Source organism: Coregonus clupeaformis, chromosome 18 (assembly GCF_020615455.1).
Source record: "Coregonus clupeaformis isolate EN_2021a chromosome 18, ASM2061545v1, whole genome shotgun sequence".
Classification (NCBI taxonomy): Eukaryota; Metazoa; Chordata; class Actinopteri; order Salmoniformes; family Salmonidae; genus Coregonus; species Coregonus clupeaformis.
In genome coordinates, this window is record NC_059209.1 from 17672359 (window position 1) to 17695420 (window position 23062).

Consider the following 23062-nt stretch of genomic DNA (forward strand, 5'->3'; position numbering starts at 1 on the left):
TTGCACACTCTTGGCATTCTCTCAACCAGCTTCACCTGGAATGCTTTTCCAACAGTCTTCAAGGAGTTCCCACATATGCTGAGCACTTGTTGGCTGCTTTTCCTTCGCTCTGCTGTCCGACTCTTCCCAAACCATCTTAATTGGGTTGAGGTCGGGGGATTGTGTAGGCCAGGTCATCTGATGCAGCACTCCATCACTCTCCTTCTTGGTAAAATAGCCCTTACACAGCCTGAAAGTGTGTTCGGTCATTGTACTGTTGAAAAACAAATGATAGTCCCACTAAGCCCAAACCAGATGGGATGGCGTATCGCTGTAGAATGCTGTGGTAGCCATGCTGGTTAAGTGTGCCTTGAATTCTAAATAAATCACAGACAGTGTCACCTGCAAAGCTCCCCCACACCATAACACCTCCTCCTCCCTGCTTTACGGTGGGAAATACACATGCGGAGATCATCCATTCACCCACACCGCGTCTCACAAAGACACAGCGGTTGGAACCCAAAATCTCCAATTTGGACTCCAGATCAAAAGACACATTTCCACCGGTCTAATGTCCATTGCTCGTGTTTCTTGGCCCAAGCAGGTCTCTTCTTCTTATTGGTGTCCTTTAGTAGTGGTTTCTTTGCAGCAATTCGACCATGAAGGCCTGATTCACACAGTCCCCTCTGAACAGTTGTTGTTGATATGTGTCTGTTACTCTCTGTGAAGCATTTATTTGGGCTGCAATTTCTGAGGCTGGTAACTCTAATGAACTTATCCTCTGCAGCAGAGGTAACTCTGGGTCTTCCATTCCTGTCGCAGTCCTCATGAGAGCCAGTTTCATCATAGCTCTTGATGGTTTTTGCGACTGCACTTGAAGAAACTTTCAAAGTTCTTGAAATGTTACGTATTGACTGACCTTCATGTCTTAAAGTAATGATGGACTCCGCCATTCCCTTCGGTGACTACCTCATGGCTGGTTGAGAGAATGCCAAGAGTGTGCAATGCTGTCAAGGCAAAGGGTGATACTTTAAAAAATATAAAATATATTTTGATTTGTTTAATCTATTTTTAATTACTACATTATTCCGTATGTGTTATTCATAGTTTTGATGTCTTGCACTATTATACTTTCTATGTAGAAAATAGTACAATCAACGAATACACCCCACCCTGTCGTTCTCCGCTAACATCAAAGCGGTGACCCGATCCTGCAGGTTCATGCTCTACAACATTCGCAGAGTACGATCCTACCTTACACAGAAAGCGGCACAGGTCCTAATCCAGGCACTTGTCATCTCCCGTCTGGATTACTGCAACTCGCTATTGGCTGGGCTCCCTGCCTGTGCCATTAAACCCCTACAAATTATCCAGAACACTGCAACCCGTCTGGTGTTCAACCTTCCCAAGTTCTCTCATGTCACCCCGCTCCTCCGCACACTCCACTGGCTTCCAGTTGAGGCTTGCATCTACTACAAGACCATGGCGCTTGCCTACGGAGCTGTGAGGGGAACGGCACCTCCTTACCTTCAGGCTCTGATCAGACCCTACAAACCCTACGGCACTACGTTAATCCACCTCTGGCCTGCTAGCCCCCTTACATCTACGGAAGCACAGTTCCCGCTCAGCCCAGTCAAAGCTATTCGCTGCTCTGGCACCCCAATGGTGGAACAAGCACCCCCACGATGCCAGGACAGCGGAGTCACTGACCACCTTCTGGAGACACTTGATACCCTACCTCTTTAAGGAATACCTGGAATAGTATAAAACAATCCCCCCACCCCCCCCACCCCCATTTGTAAGTCGCTCTGGATAAGACCGTCTGCTAAATGACTGGTACTGTATGTAGAACTGGTATGGTGCTGGAGATACAGTGAGGGAATAAAGTATTTGAACCCCTGCTGATTTTGTACATTTGCCCACTGACAAAGACATGATCAGTCTATAATTTTAATGGTAGGTTTATTCAAACAGTGAGAGACAGAATAACAACAACAAATTCCAGAAAAACGCATGTCAAAAATGTTATAAATTGATTTGCATTTTAATGAGGGAAATAAGTATTTGACCCCTCTGCAAAACATGACTTAGTACTTGGTGGCAAAACCCTTGTTGGCAATCACAGAGGTCAGACGTTTCTTGTCGTTGGCCACCAGGTTTGCACACATCTCAGGAGGGAATTTGTCCCACTCCTCTTTGCAGATCTTCTCCAAGTCATTAAGGTTTCGAGCCTGACGTTTGGCAACTCGAACCTTCAGCTCCCTCCACAGATTTTCTATGGGATTAAGGTCTGGAGACTGGCTAGGCTGATTCCTCACCATTCTCATGATCATTGCAACTCCACGAGGTGAGATCTTGCATGGAGCCCCAGGCCGAGGGAGATTGACAGTTATTTTGTTTCTTCCATTTGCGAATAATCGCACCAACTGTTGTCACCTTCTCACCAAGCTGCTTGCCGATGGTCTTGTAGCCCATTCCAGCCTTGTGTAGGTCTACAATCTTGTCCCTGACATCCTTGGAGAGCTCTTTGGTCTTGGCCATGGTGGAGAGTTTGGAATCTGATTGATTGATTGCTTCTGTGGACAGGTGTCTTTTATACAGGTAACAAGCTGAGATTAGGAGCACTCCCTTTAAGAGTGTGCTCCTAATCTCAGCTCGTTACCTGTATAAAAGACACCTGGGAGCCAGATATCTTTCTGATTGAGAGGGGGTCAAATACCTATTTCCCTCATTAAAATGCAAATCAATTTATAACATTTTTGACATGCGTTTTTCTGGATTTTCTTGTTGTTATTCTGTCTCTCACTGTTCAAATAAACCTACCATTAAAATTATAGACTGATCATTTCTTTGTCAGTGGGCAAACGTACAAAATCAGCAGGGGATCAAATACTTTTTTCCCTCACTGTAATTAATATGAGGTTGAAATTGGCTGTATTGCCCTTTAATACGTCCAACACAGCAGACAGGCACAGATAAATTATTGGATGAATATTTTGATTTAATTCTACAATTCATACAAAAGGTCATATTAGACCAATCCAGCACAGTCCCCATATGTAAATCCTGTATTAATCAATTAACAGTCTTATAGGAAAGGGGTTTAGTATTGCTCACCCTTACCTTATTTCAGTCTATCCCCTGAGTTTACCTACCAGGGGTTTTTCGTTTTGTGGGCCAGTATGTGTGGCTTCTGTTGCTTTCCTGTGTGAGAAATATGTGTGCTTTAATCTCTGTGTTTCTATCTTTCATTCTTTCTCATCCTGTCTTTCATCTCTACTTTCTCTCTATCGAGTTGTGTGCACATGTATGGGTGGGTGTGTTTGTGTCTCACCCCTCCTCTCCTCTCTCATTCTGACTTCTGTCGTACTTTTGCACTGCCACTGATAGTAGGTGAATGCTTTTTGTGTTCAGGGGAGCTCAACTCTACCACAATAGCTTAAACATCAAACATAGTGCTGTGCATGCATATAGTGGTGTATATATCATCTCTTTGATAAGCAGTTCAGGTTATTTGGAATGGACTGTGTGTGACACATGCTTTCTCTGTAGATGCTAGGCATTGGTTCTCAAGATGTTATTGACTTGAGCAGCAAAACACTTTTTGACTCAGTTTGATTGTTGTTATAGCAACCACAGAGTCGAGCTCCTGAGATCTTTGAGGCACTTCCATGGTTATGCGTACATGCCCTTTCTCATTTTTATTTCGATCAATGTCACTCTTGCACCGGTGCACTTTGACCTGCAGCATAGTGCATACTGTAGCCAATAGCAGTGAATGTGAATGTTTCGTTTGTCTCTTCTTTGTACTCGTTGAGAAAGCTTTTTGTGTGCTGTAGATAAATAATCCACTTAATAATAAAGCCTTCCAAATGATTCATTTACCAGAAAAAATCTGATATATCATATTTTATTGTATTGTTGAAATAAAAGCAGGTAAAGCACTGAATATACATGAGAATACTCTGTGAATATTACCAGCACACAGACTTGTTTCTCCTGATTGGCTGATGGTCTGGATGAAGCGTTAACAGTAGAAGTGTGTTTCTAACCTCCCCCTCCGTCCACACATTCTCTCCAGCGGCTAGTCAAGATGAACATGCCCATCGCTGATGACAACACAGTCCACTTTACCTCCACTCTCATGGCCCTGATCCGCACGGCCCTGGAGATCAAACTATCCTCAGGTGAGACCGCCATTCTCTCTCTCCCTATCCTCTGCCCCCTCCCCTGTCCCCCTGTCCCCTCTCCTCTGCCCCCCTACCCTGTCCCCTCTCCCTTGTACCCTCAGCCAAAGTTCCACAATCCAACACCCTCAGAATGTGTGATACATGATAGGTGAGGTGCATACCTCGGCTATCATGAGGCCAACTTGATGAGGCCAACTCAAGCAAAAGCAACAAACACTAGTTGTAAATGTTAGATTTAGCCGTCCGTCACATGTTGTCCTCCTAGACAGACAGACAGGTGTTGTGATGTCCCCTGCATGTGTTGCAGGGACATATGCTGCTTGTTTGTTGCTTACAGAAGGGTTTGCATTAGTAGATATGGGTCCCATTTGGTCTCATTAGGCTGCTCTGTGGTGGGTTTTGTGTTTAGGGCCTGTACTGCAGAGTTGAAGGATGGCACAGTGCAATATGCTTTTCTCTAGCTTCACTGCTCACTGCCACTTTTAATAAGCTATTCTCTCTCTGGTTCACCTCCACAATGACTCTGCAAACTCATGTTTACTTTTCTGTCTTTATTATACTTAAATTAGATAATTGTGTGTATTTGATGCTAGAATATTCTATTTTCTCTTGCGATCTTCTCCTCAGGGATGGTTGCCCAGCGTCTTTCTGATGCTGAACTGAAGAAAGAGCTCTCTACGGTTTGGCCAAGCCTTTCACAGAAGACTATGGATCTGTTGGTGACACCACACAAACGTAATCACCTCTGCATGACAGTCCTCTCTGATCCTTGCTTTATGTCACTGATATGTTTCATCTTTACAAGAAGGATACCTGGAGTGTGTGTGATTCTATTTATTCCACGTCTTAAAGTGGCGAGCCCCAGACTCCTCACTGAAACAACATTATATATCACAATCGTATCAAGTACATTTTCCCGTGAGAGTTATTTAAGATACTCTTCAAAGTGGTAGGGTTTCAGATGTTTTCAAAAGATGGGCATGGACTCCACTGTCCTGACTTTAGGGGTAGGCTTGTTCCTCCATTGGGGTGCCAGGACAGAGAAGAGCTTTGACTGGGCTGAGTAGGGGTGGGAGGGCCAAGAGACCAGAGGTGATGGAACGTGCTCGGGTTGGGATGTAAGGTTTGAGCATAGCCTGAAGGTAAGGAGGAGCAGTTCCCCTTGCTACTCCGTAGGCAAGCTCCAGGGTCTTGAAGATGATGCGAACTTAGACTGAAAGCCAGTGGAGTGTGCGGAGGAGTGGGGTGACATGGGAGAATTTAGGAAGGTTGAACACCAGGCGGGCTGCGGCATTCTGGTTGCAGGGGTTTGATGGCACAAGTGGGGAGCCCAGCCAACAGAGAGTTGCAATAGTCTAGACGGGAGATGACAAGTCCCTGGATTAGGACCTAAGCCGCTACCTGTGTGAGGAAAGGTTGTGCTCTACGGATGTTGTAGAGCATGAACCTGCAGGAGAGAGTCACTGCTTTGATGTGTGCAGAGAATGACAGGGTGTTGTCCAGGGTCACGCCAAGGTTCTTTGCACTCTGGGAAGGGGACACCTTGGAGTTGTCAACCATGAAGGAGAGATCTTGGAGCAGGCAGGCCTTTCCCGGGAGGAAGAGCAGTTCCGTTTTGTTGAGGTTGAGCTTGAGGTGGTGGGGATTTCATCTGGAGAGAGAGGGGAGAAAGAGGTCAAGGCGTAGGGTAGTTCTGTGTGAGTGGGACCAGTGGACTCAGTAGGCTGAGTGAAAGAGGAGCAGATGTCGTCAACCTTTTTTTCAAAGTGGTTGACAAAGTCATCTGCAGAGAGGGAGGATGGAGGGGGAGGAGGATTAAGGAGGAAGGAGAAAGTGGAGAAGAGTTTCCTAGGGTTGGAGGCAGAAGCTTGACATTTATAGTGATAGAAAGCAGCTTTAGCAGTGGATACAGAGGAAGAGAAGGTAGAGAAGTGGGAGTGGAAGGATGATAGGTCCTCCAGAAGTTTAGTTCTCCTCCATTTTCGCTCAGCTGCCCGCAGCCCTGTTCTGTAAGCATGCAGTGAGTGACTCAGCCACGGAGCGGGAGGGGAAGGTCGGGCCGGCTGGGAGAAAAGGGGACAGTGAGAGTCAAAGGATGCATAAAGGGAGGGAGAGTAGGGTCGAAGAGGCAGAGTCAGGACACAGGAGGGAGAAGGATTTACCATAAAGAAGAGAGGATAGGATTGAAGAGGACAGAGTGGCGGGAGAGAGAGATCGAAGATGCGGCGGCGCATGACCATCTGGGTAGGGGCTGAGTCGGTAGGGTTGGAGGAAAGATGGAGAGAAAAGGAAACAAAGTAGTGATCAGAGACATGGAGCGGGGTTGTAGTGAGATTAGTAGGCAAACAGCCTCTAGTGAGGATGAGGTCATGCATATTGCCTGCCTTGTGATTGGGAGGTAACTGGGAAAGGGTGAGGTCTAAAGACGAAAGGAGTGGAAAGAAAACGAGGTGGAAATAAATTAATTTGAAGCCAGGCGTCTGGAGGTTAAAGTCGCCCAGTATGATGAGTGGTGAGCCATCCTCGGGAAATTAGCTTATCAAGGTGTCAAGCTCATTGAGAAACTCTCCAAGGTCACCTGGTGGGTGATAGATGACACCAATGTTAAGCTTGAGTGGACCAGTGACAGCATGGAATTCAAATGAGGAGATAAACAGGTGAGAGAGGGGAGAAGAGAAAATCTCCACTTAGGAGAAATGAGTAGCCCTGTGTCACCACCGCGATGACCAGATGCTCTCGGACTATGAGAGAACACATAGTCAGATGATGAGAGAGCAGCTGGAGTAGTAGTGTTATCTGGGGAAATCCATGTATCTGTCAGGGCCAAAAAGTGTAGGGACAGATCGGCAGTTTCAAACTCTGCCGGAGACTAGGAACTCCACATGGGTAGTGTGCGCAGGATACACTAAATTAGAAGGTTTGCAGCCACGGGGTCGGGAGCGTCTGTAAAACCTACAGGGAGAGGAGCTAACTGGGATGGGAAACACACACATACTTGGCAAAGCTATAAAATAGTCAAATGAGATCATCAGAAAATAACTAGATAAGATAATCAAGTGAGAGAGTGGTGTGGAGCCTTCCTCGCTTTCCTTCCTCGCTTTCCTTCCTCAAATAACTCTTCAGAACAACTCGGTTTGATTGTTGATTGCTTAGCAGAGGTGAAGAGAACACTCCCTACAATATAACACGCCCACAAATTCGCAGGACTGTTACACAAATAGGCCTGAAACTAATCTAAGTCTACAACAACAGTCACAAGTACTGAGCAATCAGACAGTTATGATTAACTAGGCTACTAGGTAAAAGACAGCGCAAATTAAATTGCCCTAGCAAGACAATACAAACAGCTTCTTATTGAATACAAAAAATATACTTGCTGCTCTTTTAAGAGTTGATCCCCTTCCAAACGGTAGATGACAGCCAAGACCTCTGATCTCACTTGGCCATCAGTTAAGATTCCAGTCATCTGCTTTGCCTCCACTGACATCTTGTGGCAGGATCTAAGCATCTCACCTGAGAACAATGGCATTTTAGACAGATGCTTCTTCACTCCTGGCATGCACCAATTATCTTCAAACAGCTAAATCCCTCATTGTTTCAAGTGATACCTCTGGTGTGACTGAATTGTATTGGCAATAAACTGGCATCAGAGAGTTTGGATGAGACCAATACAGATGGATGAGATAATGGATGAATCAGAAGTTTTCCTCAACCACTCCCCTCTGTACCTCTCTCAGCCAATGAGCTTACTGTTGGGAAGGTGTATGCAGCCCTGATGATCTTTGACTACTACAAGCAGAACCGAGCCAAGAGGCTCAAGGAGCAGCAACAGCAGCAACAGCAACAGAATGCTGCCGGCTCCCAGGTATCACACACACATGCACACACACACACACACACACACACATTATTGCTGATGCCCAGGAGGCACACATTTCACCCCTGATTGACTATATGCTGGAGGCAGAGACCTGGATCAATATTGTGCATGTTCAGTATGTTAAGCATCTTGCCATCTTTCATCCACAGGGTAAGGTGGGGGCTCTGTTTAAACCAATACTGCCGCTGGCTCACAAGCAGGAGAAGGAGAAGGCCATGAACAACATGGAGCCTCCCTGTGAGCTACTTCCTCAGCCCCAGCCTCAGGCCCTACCTAGACCCATCGCCACACTGCTCAACATGGAGCATCCCTGTGAGCTACTTCATCAGCCCCAGCCTCAGGCCCTACCTAGACCCAGCGCCACACTGCTCAACAACGGAGGCACACTGTGAGTTCACTAGCAAGCGGGTAGTGTCTAAAACAATCTAAAAAAATTCAAACGTTTTTGACAATTCTATCTGTATTTTGACTTTGACAAAGCCGTGACGTTACCATCAATGATAATAAAAAACTGTTTTAATTTACAATCAGTTAGTCGTTGTATGACAATAACATCTACATTTGTTTACGATGAACAATTCAGGCCAGGCCATGACAGTACCATGAAAGGATCGTCCTCCTGGGTGTCAGAGAAGTCAAGAGAGGTCCACAGACCCAGGAGTAAGAAAACTGTCCAAAGGGGCCAATCTGAAGATGTCCCAGATACAACCATTCCCCAGGTACTGTAGCCAGTCCAGACTGCCCTCTGCTGTATTACACACATGAACATCATGGCCTGCGTCCTGCATTTTCTCACCTGATGTATCTGTTCCTAGTACTTAACTTGACTGGATGTACTTATCTGTATGCAAGCACTTATCCCTATGTGTGTGTGCGCTTGCATGTATGTGTGCATGCATGCTTATGTGTGTGTCTTACGTCCTCCAGGAGTCAGTGGAGATGAGGAAGCTGGACACCAGTGACAGCACTGTGCCTGGTCCTGGGTCTGGACTGGAGAGCCAGGGGAGGGCTGTGTCCATGCCCCGCCTCAACACAGAGCTGCAGGTAAAGACACACCCTAACACACACATATAATTTGTGAAGCATAGCAGATGCGCCATGACATAACTAAACTCTATTGGAGAAAGCATGGTTGCATTTTGTTACACATCAGTGGCTATACTGCGGGCAGATTACTATGGTCAGGTGGCTATCTCAATGGGGGGTTCAATTTCATCCAATATTACTGCAGTATAACTGCTGAAAAAGAACAAAAATGAATCCTTCAATTCGTCCCAAGAAATATAATATCACTCATTTCCTGAGTGATATTGATGTTGATCGATTGTTGCATTTAAGTGCATTCCTTTCAGAGGCCAATTAGAATGAATGCGTGTTGATCCTACTTTTAGTGCACAGAAGAAGTCCTGAATAATTTGATTAGAGCCTGGAAGACCGCCAACTATTTGTCCTGTATCGTTTTTCCTCTGCTGCCAACAGAAGAAAATAAAGAATTATTGTGTCTCAAAATGGTTGTGGGTAGAAAATGAAAGGGGTGATCCCTCATGCGTTCAGGGAGGAAGAGCGTAATCATGTTACTATAGGATAGAGAATGTGAAGAGGGGGATAAATGGGATGAGAGGAGAGGGGGTTTGCTTCTTGACCTGCTGTCTAATTTTTCTCACTTTTTCTAACGAGGGCAGGAAATCCTTCAACAAATACAATTAGAGTTGGCCTTTCTGAGATTGCTTGCTGTCGTTAGAGTGAAATGGGGAGGCACGTAGTCTGAACCCTACCCTGAAACAGACTCTCTCTCCAGCTTGGTTTTCCATCGCTTAATTACATTTCATCCCCTTTTGGGGTAATGCCTCATTTCCTGCTCCATGGTGCCAGACAGGATCAGGGCGTGAAATCTCCCAGCCAGCCTGCCTCCACCTCCTCAACATCCTCTTTGTGCAGTAGTGACATGTGACACCCAGGGTAGACATGAACCCTCACCTGAAACCTCTCAGAGAGGGAAAATGCCCCTTGTTTCATTCTCAAAGAAGCGCAGCGAGAAGCTAAGCCCAGCCAAAATCTCTTTAAACTGGAGTGCTGGATGATAAGAGGCAATAGATGTTGATTTAGTGGTTTCAGCACCTCTTAATATGGATGAAACCTTTTTGATTCCCTAGGGGCAGCTCTAGCCCATAGACTTGTCCTCTGCTAGGTCAGAAGCTAGACTCACAAGAACAAAAGCTAAAGAGACAGATATGTTTTCTAGGATATCTTAGTATTAATGGTCAAGGAATCTAGGCTGTATGCTGATAGAGATGGGGCATTGTGTATCAAAATACATAAATATAGTTTCTGTCTGGTTGGAATAGGTAATTCTGTCTTATGGCCAGGTGCTGAAACACAATGAGATATCACCGATTTACCCTTTCTATAAAAGGGTGTACTGAAAGGCAAATGCCCTCAGTGGCCCTTTAACCATGATTATGTCATATTTACAAGGGGATCATTTATTTTTAATAAGCATGTAATGACACCTCTGTTATTTTCCTGCTACTTCTCCTCTATTCTTTTTCTAACTGTTCAATGTCACCCTCTCCGTCTACACCTCATTTTCTCTCCTGTCTCTTTGGCTTGATGCCTTCCCATGGTCCTCCTCCTCCTCCTCCTCGTTCTCCGCTGTGTGACAGAGGAGCCAGTCACACCATTCCCCGGGGACCCTGCTGGCCGTATGTACCTCTGTCTCCTCTCCCTCAGTATCTCCTCTTCACCACATCTACTTTGTTTGTTGATCCCAATGTATTAGTATGTGTAAAAATATATTGTGTAAAATGCTAGGTTCCGCAAGCATATGATTGTACAATATGTTTTTGACACTTGGTAGTACATTAACAACCCAGTCTACATGTTTGCTGTTCTATCGTATACAATATGAGAGAAATACTGTGTTATTTTAGGATGAGAGTTAAGCTCGATGAAATCTGTAAATCAAAGGTCTAGCCAGGTACAGTGAGTGTCTCACAGAGGAGTCTCTTCCTTTCATCATTCTATGGGGACTGAACAACTCTCATTAAAACACAGCTGCCCACTCCAACCTGCTCTTAGATACCAAGCCTATGGATTTGGTCAATAGTAAACTAGTGATTCATGGAGCTGTTTTGAAGAGAGACAGGTCTGCTGCCACTGGTGGAACCATTGCTTCAGTTTCCCCTTTGATGCTCTTATCCTCAAGCAGCCAACTAAGACTTAGGGAAATTGGTAGCCGTGTCTATGATTTTACCAACAGCAATCTATCTAGGTGGCTATATTTTTGAGGACATTGAAAATGTGAGTAGTATGTTTTGCAGTGAGGCTCTGTAGGACAGATGTGTCTCCACTAGGTGGAAATTGTGTTTCACAATAGAGTCAGAGAGGTGCATACGTCTCCTTTATCCCATACACTCAACTCTCATTTTATGATCAGGAATCCAGTTTGATAATTACTAGTTCACTTTTAAAACAGATACAATTTCTCAAAAAAGTAAGTTCAATACACAATGAAAAAACTGCAGCTCAAAGAACAGTATGTGCCTTGAGAGACCGTATAGATGGAGAAGAGATCAACATCTGTAGAACCGGTCTCATTTCACTGAGCATAGCAGCGATGGAAATTTCCATGGACTAGTCAGTGATCCCTATTCCTCATTGGTCCCACACAGCCTGTTCCTGACTGCAGCCCAATGACGCGCTCTGCGTCCACCCATGCTCCCCAGCGCCCCCAAGAGGTGAACATGCGTGACTACACCCTGGAGACACCCAGCATCCAGGAAAGGCCTCACCACCACCACCACCACCGCTGCCACCACCGCAGAGAGAGGGACAAGAAGCAGCGGTCACTCAACAGGACGCCAAGCACCGCTGGTTAGTGCACACACACTACACACATACACAGTGACACACACACACACTACAAGCACACACACACATCAAAGATTGTGCTCAATCATATTCTTGGAACACATGGGAATAATATTTTTGCCAGTTTATATAGAGCAATTGTTGCTCCAGTAATGCCAATCATGTTTTAAATGTGCAATACATAGATCACTTTATCGGTGAGGTAAAAGGGGGTCTTGTTATGTATGTTATATGAGTGCCCACCACCAATACCCTGATCACAAAATGTGGGAGTTTGACCATTAAGACCTGCAGCTCACTGTCCCCCACTGTTACTAGAGTGTGAATGTGTAGCCATCTCTACCTTACTGCCTTCCATCCAGTCAGAGAGTGAGAAGCAGACCACAGCCCAGCCGGCTGGGGCTCATCTATAGAGATCAGCTCTGGGCTTCATGGAGGCATCGTTCAGGCCTGGGTGTTAGAATGGAGCTCTGCAGCTGGCCTTTATCACACGGATAAAAGGGACTGACAGACATGCACACCCAATGACCTGCTAATTTATGGGCTCCTCTTGTCTTAGAAGAAGAAAAGCCTTTGGTGTGCTAGTAGTCTGGTCTTTGTGAGTGTTTAAGAATCTTCTCTTTCAGAGTGAGGTATTATATGCTGGGTGCAATCAGGGGTTGAATTGGGAATTCAGAGGTGAATGGGGGAATTCAGAGGGGGGGGGGGTTAGGGTTACAGTAGGTTGAGGCCAGGATTGAACATATGGCTAGGGTTAGAGTTAGGGTTATGCCAAGATTGGGATAGGTTAGGGTTATGGGTTATGCCCTTACCCTAGCCTCAACCACAACCCTAACCCTGGCCATAACCCTAACCCTAAGCCTGTTTTGTATTCCCACTAAGGTACACCAGGTAACCCGGTTGCAGAGCCCTCGTCTAGAGACAGGGTGCAGGACCGCGGCCGCTCCCATGAGAGGAAGCACCACTCAACAGCGGGGGAGAAGCAGCGCTACTACTCCTGCGATCGCTACGGCAGCAGGGAACACTGCCACATCACCAAGTCTTCCACTGCCAGCTGTGCCACCTCCCCCATCGAGGTGCAGGACCCCAGCATCAACAAGCAGGTGGGAGGGCATGGGTAGGGTAGGGTAGGATATGGGCAGTGCAGGGCACACTACACATTATCCCCCGCTGTTAGGTAGGGTAGGGTAGGATATGGGCAGTGCAGGGCACAGTATGGGTACGGCAGGATATGGCAGGACAAAACATGGCAGGGTATACTGTAGGCATGATATGATATGAGCAGAGCATGGGAAGGAATCAGGTATGCAATGACAATGAGAATCTGAATAATACACACACTACACATTATCAGTAAGTATATGTCTGTCTGATTTAGTACAGCACAGTGTATATTGTGTGCAACTCTCTGATGAGGATCTGTCTGCTTTCCCGTTCTGCCTCTGCTGAAACTCAACTTTCTCTTCTTTCTGCCTGTAGTACAACCACTCATGGCCTTTCAATTCTCTTTCCACTTTTCTTCTTCTTATTCACCATTTTCTGTCCATTTTGTCTGTCTTCTTCTCCTTTCTTTTTTTCTCCCATCAATGACTGCCCTGTCCTTCTTGGTTGTGTCGTCTGTCCACTCCCACTGTCCTCTCTCTCCTCTCCATCTGATTTTGGTGTCTTTATCTTCCTTCTGGTGACCATGACCTCATCGTTTTTATTGTTTTAAATTGCTTTGTCCAATTTTCATCTAGGGTAGTGGTTCGGTTAAAGGCAGCCCAGTGATGATGACCTCAGGGGCTAGCACACCCAGCCGTGGACGCAGGCAGCTACCCCAGACCCCCCTGACCCCCCGACCCGGGGTGGCCTACAAGACTGCCAACTCCTCCCCTGTGCACTTTGTGTCTGCCCAGTGTGGCAGCGGCCTGCCCACCCTGAGTCCTGGCCGGCTGAGCCGCGGGCTGTCCGAGCACAACGCCCTGCTGCACAGTGGCTCCTCCCACATCCCCTCCCCCGTCACCCGCATCAGCTCCGAGCCCTTCCTGGGCTACTGTCACAGTGAACCCCAGGGCCAGGGCAGCCTGTACTGCAGCCTCCGGGACGAGCTGCTGAGCCCCTATGCTGCCAGAGCACGCTCCCCTCGGACTGCACTGCCTCAGATGGGGCCGGGGCCCCTCCACCTGCCTCCACCACCCCAGCAGAGCGGTGCAGTGCCCAACGGATACCACTTCACCTTTGGTGGTAATGCCAACGCCAGCCTGGGCTCTGGCTCTGGCGCCAGGGCACCCAGATACTACCACGAGGCAGAGGAGGAGGAATGGTGCTAGCATGGCTTTGAACAGATGTTTTTATTGCATTTTTGAGGAATCATGATGAGTTTTATCATCTTTTTTGAAGGCTTTAGTTAACACTGTTGCTGTATGTAAAGCTAATGGAAGCCAAGGAAGGGTTGGAATTCATTTTAATGTGAACAAAGCAGCACCATTTTTAGGAACTGGATGAAAATTAAATTTGATTCAGTAAATTGTTTGTAATTCAGTTTGATCCTTCTTTGTCTTATGCACTGAAGACAGTGGCATATTTTATTGAGGGCTATTATTTTGAAAATATCCAACTTAAAAAATGATAGTGACCCAAATAGCTACACACAATAGAGATGGGCGAGCAGCAGGCCTCTTTGCTGTCTCTGTGATGAGCAGAGTGATACCTATGTATTGTTTAGTATGTGTAACAACACATGATAAGGAAATAGTCAGAGAGATTTATTCAAACCTCCCTAAGAAAGGCACTTGAAAGTAAACTGCACAACAGCTATTCTGCATTGCTTTGTTACTCTTACCATTCCATGATATAAAGGGATTTACAGTAGCCTAATCCTATATATGACATTCCCTTTCTGTCAGAAGATACAGCCTGATAGAGTAGAGGGATCGATGTTGTCATTACAGACAGTGATTGTTGATCTGCTACTGTTTACCGTTGCAAACTTCACTACTACAAATTCAGAGAACTGAGGAGAGGAAATGAAATGTGATTTGTTTTATATACAATTATTGTAGATGTTATCTTTTCATTATGTGCATTTTTTGTATCTTGTAAAAACAACTTTGTTTATGTAAATTGCTTAAAGTTTGCCATCATTTCAGGTCTAATGTTTCTTACAGACTGTCTGCTTCAGATGTTTAAAACAAAGTGCCTGTCCTTTTAGACATACTGTAGTAAAGATGCAAAGTCAACTGTTTTTGTAATGCATCAACACTTAAGTAGTTGTTTGGTAGTTCTGCAGGAGAGCAAGATGTACAGAAAGCCTTATCTGAGAAACGACAACTTTTATTTAAGAAAAAGAAATGCTTTTGAATGGAAACTATTAATTAACTTATGATTGCTGATCATTTTCTTGTATGATTTTCCGTTTGGTAAATATATTTAATCAATTTGAGTGGGGACAACGAAAGTTGGGGCAAAATCATAATATGAACACTTAACAAACATGAAAAATGCATTAGTAGCATATCAATCCAGTTAGGAAGACATAATCAGAGTAACACTGCATGTTTAAATCATAAACCTTGTCCACGACAGTTATGAAGATGTAGTAATGTATATTTATTTTCCTGGCGAGGTTAGTCAACTGCAAAAGCATCGCAAGCTACTGTATTGCCTTCTGTTTCAGTGCTATAACTGCAGAGTTAGTATAGAACATAAGGAATCTGATGACAAACAAACAGTGTGCACTTTTTGGAGGGATGTGCTTGAGAAGCAGAGATAGATGCAGATCCCTAATGAGAGTGTATATGCTGAGTCGAGCCCCTGGCACCAGCACACTGGACCCCTCTGTGTCTCCCCATTAGCTCAGACCCCTCTATGTTAAGGTTTAAGCCCGTCAGATATAGCAGATAGCAGATATAGCATAAATATGGTTCACACTTTCTATCTTTCTATCTACCCAGCCATGGCAACCGCTGATGGTGATGGTTCACATCTGCCTCTAAAAAGCTTCAGATATTCTATATGGATGTTAATACAATATGATAAAAAAATGTGTTGCCCTGGGATGGATGATCTAATGCTTGGATAGCTAAGGGTTTCTGTTCTTTTCTATTCTACGTTGGTGGTGGAATGTGGCAATGTATGCTGTATAAAGGATGCTCTACTCCAGTGAAAGTGTTGCTCAATTACTGATAGTATTGGAGATACAGTAGGTGGGGCCAGGAGTTGCCATGACTGCACACTCATCAGGGTTCTGTACTGCATATTTCCCAGAAGCAGGGTTTTGATGACAGAGAAAGTAGGGCTATGCAACAAGAAGACACTTTGATCATATACTTCATCCATACTGTCGCTATACATGCTGAGATCTCCAGATTCATGCTTCAGCATGATTGTGACCAAATCTTTATAAAAAGTTTTCAAACATGTATAAAACATGTATTTTAAAATGCATAAGGCACGGTGAGTAAAGCAGAAATTAAGAGAATATTTAGAAATACAGCAACTTTATATATTTGCATGCATACAATTTACCCATGTTGACGATGTCAAAAGGAAAACCTGTGTCTTAAAAAGTAAGTTAACAATGTCATACTAATGGTTATCTGTTCCATGTTAGGTCACCGAAGAGGGGGGGATCAGTCCAGAGGAGGGTGTTCATAAACATTGAATAAACTGTAATGGTAAAAATTATCCACATTCTTGTACAGGTACATTCATTTATTTCCCCTTGACATGTTGCCGTAGTGGGTCAAAACCATATACTTCTACTATCATCTCTTCCTTCATCTCTACGGCCTCTGTACTATTTCAAAAGAAACATATCCACGCCAAAGTCTCTAACAGTTGGTTGCCAAACATTGAACTGTTCCTATTTCTCTCTCTGCATACCAACTGCAGTGTACATGTGGCTGTTTTCTGGAGAAAAGAATGATTGCATGTTCTGATAATGTTTGTGCATGTAAAAATCGTAGTACTTTTTTTGATAACATGTATTCATTTCTTGTTAATTTTTATTGATCTTTGGTATATACACTGTGGGGTTTGTTGAAGAAAAATACTTTATATTAATATAGTATTGAACGATGTTGATAGTTCCAGCCATGCAACAGCGCTGGGACATTCCTTATTTGGGTCTGAGTTGTTTGTTGCCTGATTTATGTTTATTGGTCAGACTTTGAATTCTGCAGTTGTTTCTACATTTACATTTTGTATGAAGCCAAGGTCCTTGAATAAAAAAAAATGAAACAAACAGGCCTCAATATGTATAATAGCTGTAAAATGATTCGTTTATTGAATAAGAGGACAGCTGATGTCCATTTACAGTATAAGAGAGGTTTGACTTAGGATGGGTGAAGGCGTCTACTGTGCAATAAAGATGTCAATGGCGCAATGCTATTGGTCTGCAGCCTACAGTGGGCGGAGACATTCCCCAAAATACACAAGGTGGAACATCCCGGTGATGCTCAAGTCGCGGGAAACAGTTGAAGCATCTACTGTCTCGAGACTGCCTAAAACAAGACAGCATTTCACCAACAAAATATACATTTTTAATTATGCAATTATATGAAAGTAATTTTGACAACCTAACATAGATATTCGAATTAATGATCATGTTTATTTTAGTTGTCATTGCTGTTGTGTATAAAAAGGAACAAGAGCTATGTTATCTCCCATAAAAGTGTTGATATTATCAGTGGCTATTATCTTGGAGCCGCTATTGAAGATTTTCAAAAGGATATGGGCTCGAACATCTTTAGGAAAGGTAAGACCGAGGGCATCAATGTATCACACACCTTTCTTCTTTGATTTTATTTCTCCATTTCTCTATAATTTTCCATTGGTCATGGTCACAAACCTTTTACATGAATTTGGTCTTGGCAAATGTGTTGTCTCAACAGGTGTCTGAATAAAGAATCTCCTACAATTTTCAATGATAGAATTAAACATTCTGTGGACAGTTCTAAGTTAGATTTGTAAAAAATGTAATATTATGAAAGTAGTAGCCCGTATTTCTGTACCCCAGTCTGTTTTGACGTTTATATTCATGATGCAGTAATACCATATCCAACCACTTGGAGCAGCTGTTGGTCAGTTTCAACTTATCACCGGGGGCACACTGCCTGCCCTCCAGGACACCTACAGCACCCAATGTCAAGGCCAAAAAGATCATCAAGGACATCAACCACCCGAGCCACGGCCTGTTCATCCCGCTACCATCCAGAAGGCGAGGTCAGTACAGGTGCATCAAAACTGGGACAGAGAGAATGAAAAACATCTTCTATCTCAAGGCCATCAGTGTTAAATAGCCATCACTAGCCGGCTACCACCTGGTTACTAAACCTTGCACCTTAGAGGCTGCTGCCATATATACATAGACATGGAATCACTGGTCACTTTTATTAATGGAACACTTGAATAATTTTTACATACTGCTTGACTCATTTCACATGTATATACTGTATTCTATTCTACTGTATTTTAGTCAATGCCACTCTGACATTGCTCATCCTAATATTTATATATTTCTTAATTCCATTCTTTTACTTTTAGATTTGTGTGTGTTGTTGTGAATTGTTAGATACAACTGCAATGTTGGAGCTAGGATCACAGGCATTTCGCTACACCTGCAATAACATCTGCTAACTACTGTATGTGTATGTGACCAATTACATTTGATTTGATTAGAACAATGCAGTTTTAAGAAAAATATTTACTAAATAAACTAAAGTAAAAAATTAAAGAACAACAATAAAATAACAATAACGAGGCTATATACAGGGGGTATTATGGTATTATGGGCATTATGGTGTTGAACGCTGAGCTGTAGTCAATGAACAGCCTTCTCACATAGGTGTTGCTTTTGTCCAGGTGGGAAAGGGCAGTGTTGAGTGCAATAGAGATTGTGTCATCTGTGGATCTGTTGGGGTGGTATGCAAATTGAGTGGGTCTAGGGTTTCTGGGATGATGGTGTTGATGTGAGCCATGACCAGCCTTTCAAAGCACTTCATGGCAACAGACGTGAGTGCTACGGGTCGGTAGTCATTTAGGTAGGTTACCTTGGTGTTCTTGGGCACAGGGACTATGGTGGTCTGCTTGAAACATGTAGGTATTACTGACTCGGCCAGGGACAGGTTGTCAGTGAAGACACTTGCCAGTTGGTCAGTGCATGCTCGGAGTACACGTCCTGGTAATCCGTCTGTCCCTTGTGAATGTTGACCTGTTTAAAGGTCTTACTCACATCGGCTACGGCGAGCGTGATCACACAGTTGTCCGGAACAGCTGGTGCTCTCATGCATGCTTCAGTGTTGCTTGCCTCGAAGCGCGCATAGAAGTCGTTTAACTCGTCTGGTAGGCTTGTGTCACTGGGCAGCTCGCGGCTGGGCTTTCCTTTGTAGTCCGTAGTAGTTTGCAAGCCCTGCCACATCAGACGAGCGTCTGAGCCGGTGTTGTAGGATTCAATCTTAGTCCAGTATTTACTCTTTGCCTGTTTGATGGTTCGTCTGAGGGCATAGCATGATTTCTTATAAGCGTCCGGGTTAGAGTCCCACTCCTTGAAAGCGGCAGCTCTACCCTTTAGCTCAGTGAGGATGTTGCCTGTAATCCATGGCTTCTGGTTGGGGTGGGTAAGTACGGTCACTGTGGGGACAACGTCATCAATGCACTTATTGATGAAGCTGGTAACTGATGTGGTATACTCCTCAATGCCATCGGATGAGTACTGGAACATATTCCAGTCTGTGCTAGCAAAACAGTCCTGTAGCTTAGCATCTGCGTCATCTGACCACTTCCGATTGAGGGAGTTACTGGTACTTTCTGATTTAGTTATTGCTTGTAAGCAGGAATCAGGAGGATAGAATTATGGTCAGATTTGCCAAATGGAGGACAAGAGAGAACTTTGTACGCGTCTCTGTGTGTGAAGTAAAGGTGGTCTAGAGTTTTTTTTCCCTCTGGTTGCACATTGACATTTTAGTCATTTACCAGACGCTCTTATCCAGAGCGACTTACAGGAGCAATTAGGGTTAAGTGCCTTGCTCAAGGGCACATCGACATATTTTTCACCTAGTCAGGTCGGGGATTAGAACCAGCGACCTTTCGGTTACTGGCACAATGCTCTTAACCACTAAGCTACCTGCCGCCCACATGTAACATGCTGGTAGAAATGAGGTAAAATAGATGTAAGTTTACATTTACATTTACATTTTAAGTTTCCCAGCATTAAAGTCCACAGACCTCTGGATGAGCATTTTCTTGTTTGCTTATGGCTTTATACAGCTCGTTGAGTGTGGTCTTAGTGCCAGCATCGGTTTGTGGTGGTAAATAGACAGCTACGAAAAATATAGATGAAAACTCTCTTTGTAAATAGTGTGGTCTACAGCTTATCATGAGATACTCTACCTCAGGCGAGCAAAACCTTGAGACTTCCTTAATATATGATTTTGTTATTGACAAATAGACACAGACCGCCACCCCTTGTCTTATCGGAGGCAGCTGTTCTGTTTTGCCGATGCACGGAAAAACCAGCCAACTGTATATTATCCATGTCGTCGTTCAGCCACGACTTGGTGAAACATAAGATATTACAGTTTTTATTGTACCGTTGGTAGGATAGTCTTGAACGGAGCTCATCCAGTTTATTCTCTAATGATTGCACGTTGGCCAATAGGACAAATTCTAACAACGCACCCGGACCTGCCCTTGTCTCGGCGTCTTTTCTTCATGCGAATGACGGGGATTTGGGCCTGATCCGGTATCTGGAATAAATCCTTCGCATCCGACTCGTTAAAGAAAAATTATTTGTCCAGTTCGAGGTGAATAATCGCTGTTCTGATATCCAGAAGCTCTTTTCGGTCATAAGAGATGGTGCAGAAACATTATGTACAAAATAAGTTACAAACAACGCAAGAATAAAATAAAAAATAGCACAATTGGTTAGGAGCCCGTAAAATGGCAGCCATCTCCTCCGGCGCCATTACTAATCACTAATGACTAATTACTAATATGTATTTCTAATCTCTTCTGTTATTAAAGCTTTGATCTGTGACAGCAGACCAAAGTAGTTCCAATGATCAACCATGTGTAGTATGGTGTGTACCGTCATGTTTTAATAGTATAATCAACTGGCCTGGACAGGAACCTGATCTGTTTGCTCTCTGTTCCCTCTTCTGATAACCAGGTGGCGAATCACATCTCTGCATGTCTGGCAGACATATCAGTGTGGATGTCGGATCACCACCTCAAGCTGAACCTCGGCAAGACGGAGCTGCTCTTCCTCCCTGGGAAGGACTGCCCGCTCCATGATCTCACCATCACGGTTGACAACTCCATTGTGTTCTCCTCCCAGAGTGCAAAGAGCCTTGGCGTGACCCTGGACAACACCCTGTCGTTCTCTGCTAACATCAAAGCGGTGACCCGATCCTGCAGGTTCATGCTCTACAACATTCGCAGAGTACGACCCTACCTTACACAGAAAGTGGCACAGGATGAATTTAGCCTGGCAGAGTCAGACAGGGGCTGGTCTGTTGGAGATTAAGGGAGATCTGTTGCGGTTAACACTCTTTCATTGGCATCATTAGCTAGCTCATTGGGAAACATGAAATTCCAAGTAGGCTACTTCATTTTCAACCTTGAATTCAGATGGAGCAATTTATATTTTATCACGAATCGGTTTAGGCAGAAAGCAATGACATAAATTGTACTATTGTGACCTGGCTGCCTTGTTGCTCAACTTGGTCACAGAGCATTTCGTATTATTCTGTACGTAAATCTGAGACACTCTATTTAGTATGATATGTTACAAATTACAATTCCTATTATTTGTTATGAATTTACAAAAAGTACATATGTTACGAATTGTAGCTAGGTGGCAAATGTTAGCTAGCTCGCTAACGTTAGCTAGGCTAGGGGTTAGGGTTAAGGTTAGGGTTAAGTAGCTCACTAATGTTAGCTAGGCTAGGGATTAAGGTTAGGGTTAAGTTTAGGAGAGGTTAAAGGATTAAGGTTAGGGTTAGGGGAAGGGTTAGCTAAAAGGGTTAAGGTTAGGGTTAGGAGAAGAGGTAGCTAACATGCTAAGTTGTTGCAAAATAGCTAAAAAGTTGCTAATATTGTCCGTGATGAGATTGGAACTTGCAACCTTTGGGTTGCTAGACGTTCGCGTTATACGCCAATCCATCAACCCCGACCAACCATCTGCTTTTGGTTTTCGCCTTAAGTAACCATCTGTCTTATGTACCCATGCCAAACATAACATATCATACTAAATGGAGTGTCTTAAAGAATAACATGAGACCAAGTTGCGTTGCTCTGAATATACCATATGACATTTCATATTAGCTACGACTTACACATCCCACCAATCCCCACCAAAACCTATTATTGACCTCTATAACGTAGATCCAGATGAAAATTAACATGACACTATTCTCAAATGGTGGCATGATGCCATATGCAGAGTTTTGCTTTACTTTGCAAACACACTTGGTGGATTTGGCTGCAACATCACTGGTATTCAAACCTGCATTCAGGTAGCCTAGTGGTTAAGAGCGTAAGAGTAGTAATCAAAAGGTTGCTATTTTGAACCTCTGATCCGACTAGGTAAAAAATCTGTTGATGTGCCCTTGAATAAGACACTCATTGCTCCTGTAAAAGTCTGTCTGGATGAGAGTGTCTACTTAAATGTACCTACTTGCTTTGAGAGCACAGAGGGCTACTGTTCATTTGAATTGTTATTGTAACTCATAGATGAGCCCCCCCCATATACCTTTGATGATGTATAACCCACTTACAGTAGCAACGCGTTTTTATTGCCCCGCCCACCTGAGGATCTATCTTTTTCCTATGTTTGAGGGGTACAAAATCCACTTGTCACTTAAAGCTCGCTGGATTGATTACTTTCATTTTACTCCTGCGACTCTTTCATACTCTTGCTTGTGCCTGTTGTTTTTCCCGGTTAACGTTACGACCGTAGAAATGTTTGTAATGACCAGTACTGTTTTCATCTAATTTCAACCAGCATTGTAAACATTGAAATTAAGGTAAAACGTCAACTTAAATACAATGACTTAACCTGACTAACAGGTTTTTACATCAATCTAATTTCAACATAATCATCAGAACTATGAATAGGTTGAAATTGCGTTGACATTTCCACATAGAAATATTGGGTGGT

At 44.0% G+C, this 23062-nt stretch overlaps 1 protein-coding gene across 3 annotated transcripts in view; it reads left to right on the plus strand.

The window, feature by feature from the left end:
• LOC121550210 (voltage-dependent N-type calcium channel subunit alpha-1B) overlaps nt 1-17140 on the plus strand; it is a 137388-nt gene extending 120248 nt beyond the window's left edge. For all 3 annotated transcript variants that reach the window (XM_041862359.2, XM_041862357.2, XM_041862358.2), the window contains 10 exons: nt 4061-4166; nt 4797-4904; nt 7907-8034; nt 8199-8437; nt 8633-8768; nt 8977-9093; nt 10713-10751; nt 11721-11922; nt 12802-13022; nt 13659-17140. In XM_041862359.2, the coding sequence (XP_041718293.2) occupies nt 4061-4166; nt 4797-4904; nt 7907-8034; nt 8199-8437; nt 8633-8768; nt 8977-9093; nt 10713-10751; nt 11721-11922; nt 12802-13022; nt 13659-14231 (1869 nt within the window). In that variant the 3' untranslated portion in view covers nt 14232-17140. The remainder of the gene's footprint in view (nt 1-4060; nt 4167-4796; nt 4905-7906; nt 8035-8198; nt 8438-8632; nt 8769-8976; nt 9094-10712; nt 10752-11720; nt 11923-12801; nt 13023-13658) is intronic.
• Nucleotides 17141-23062: the final 5922 nt, after the last annotated feature.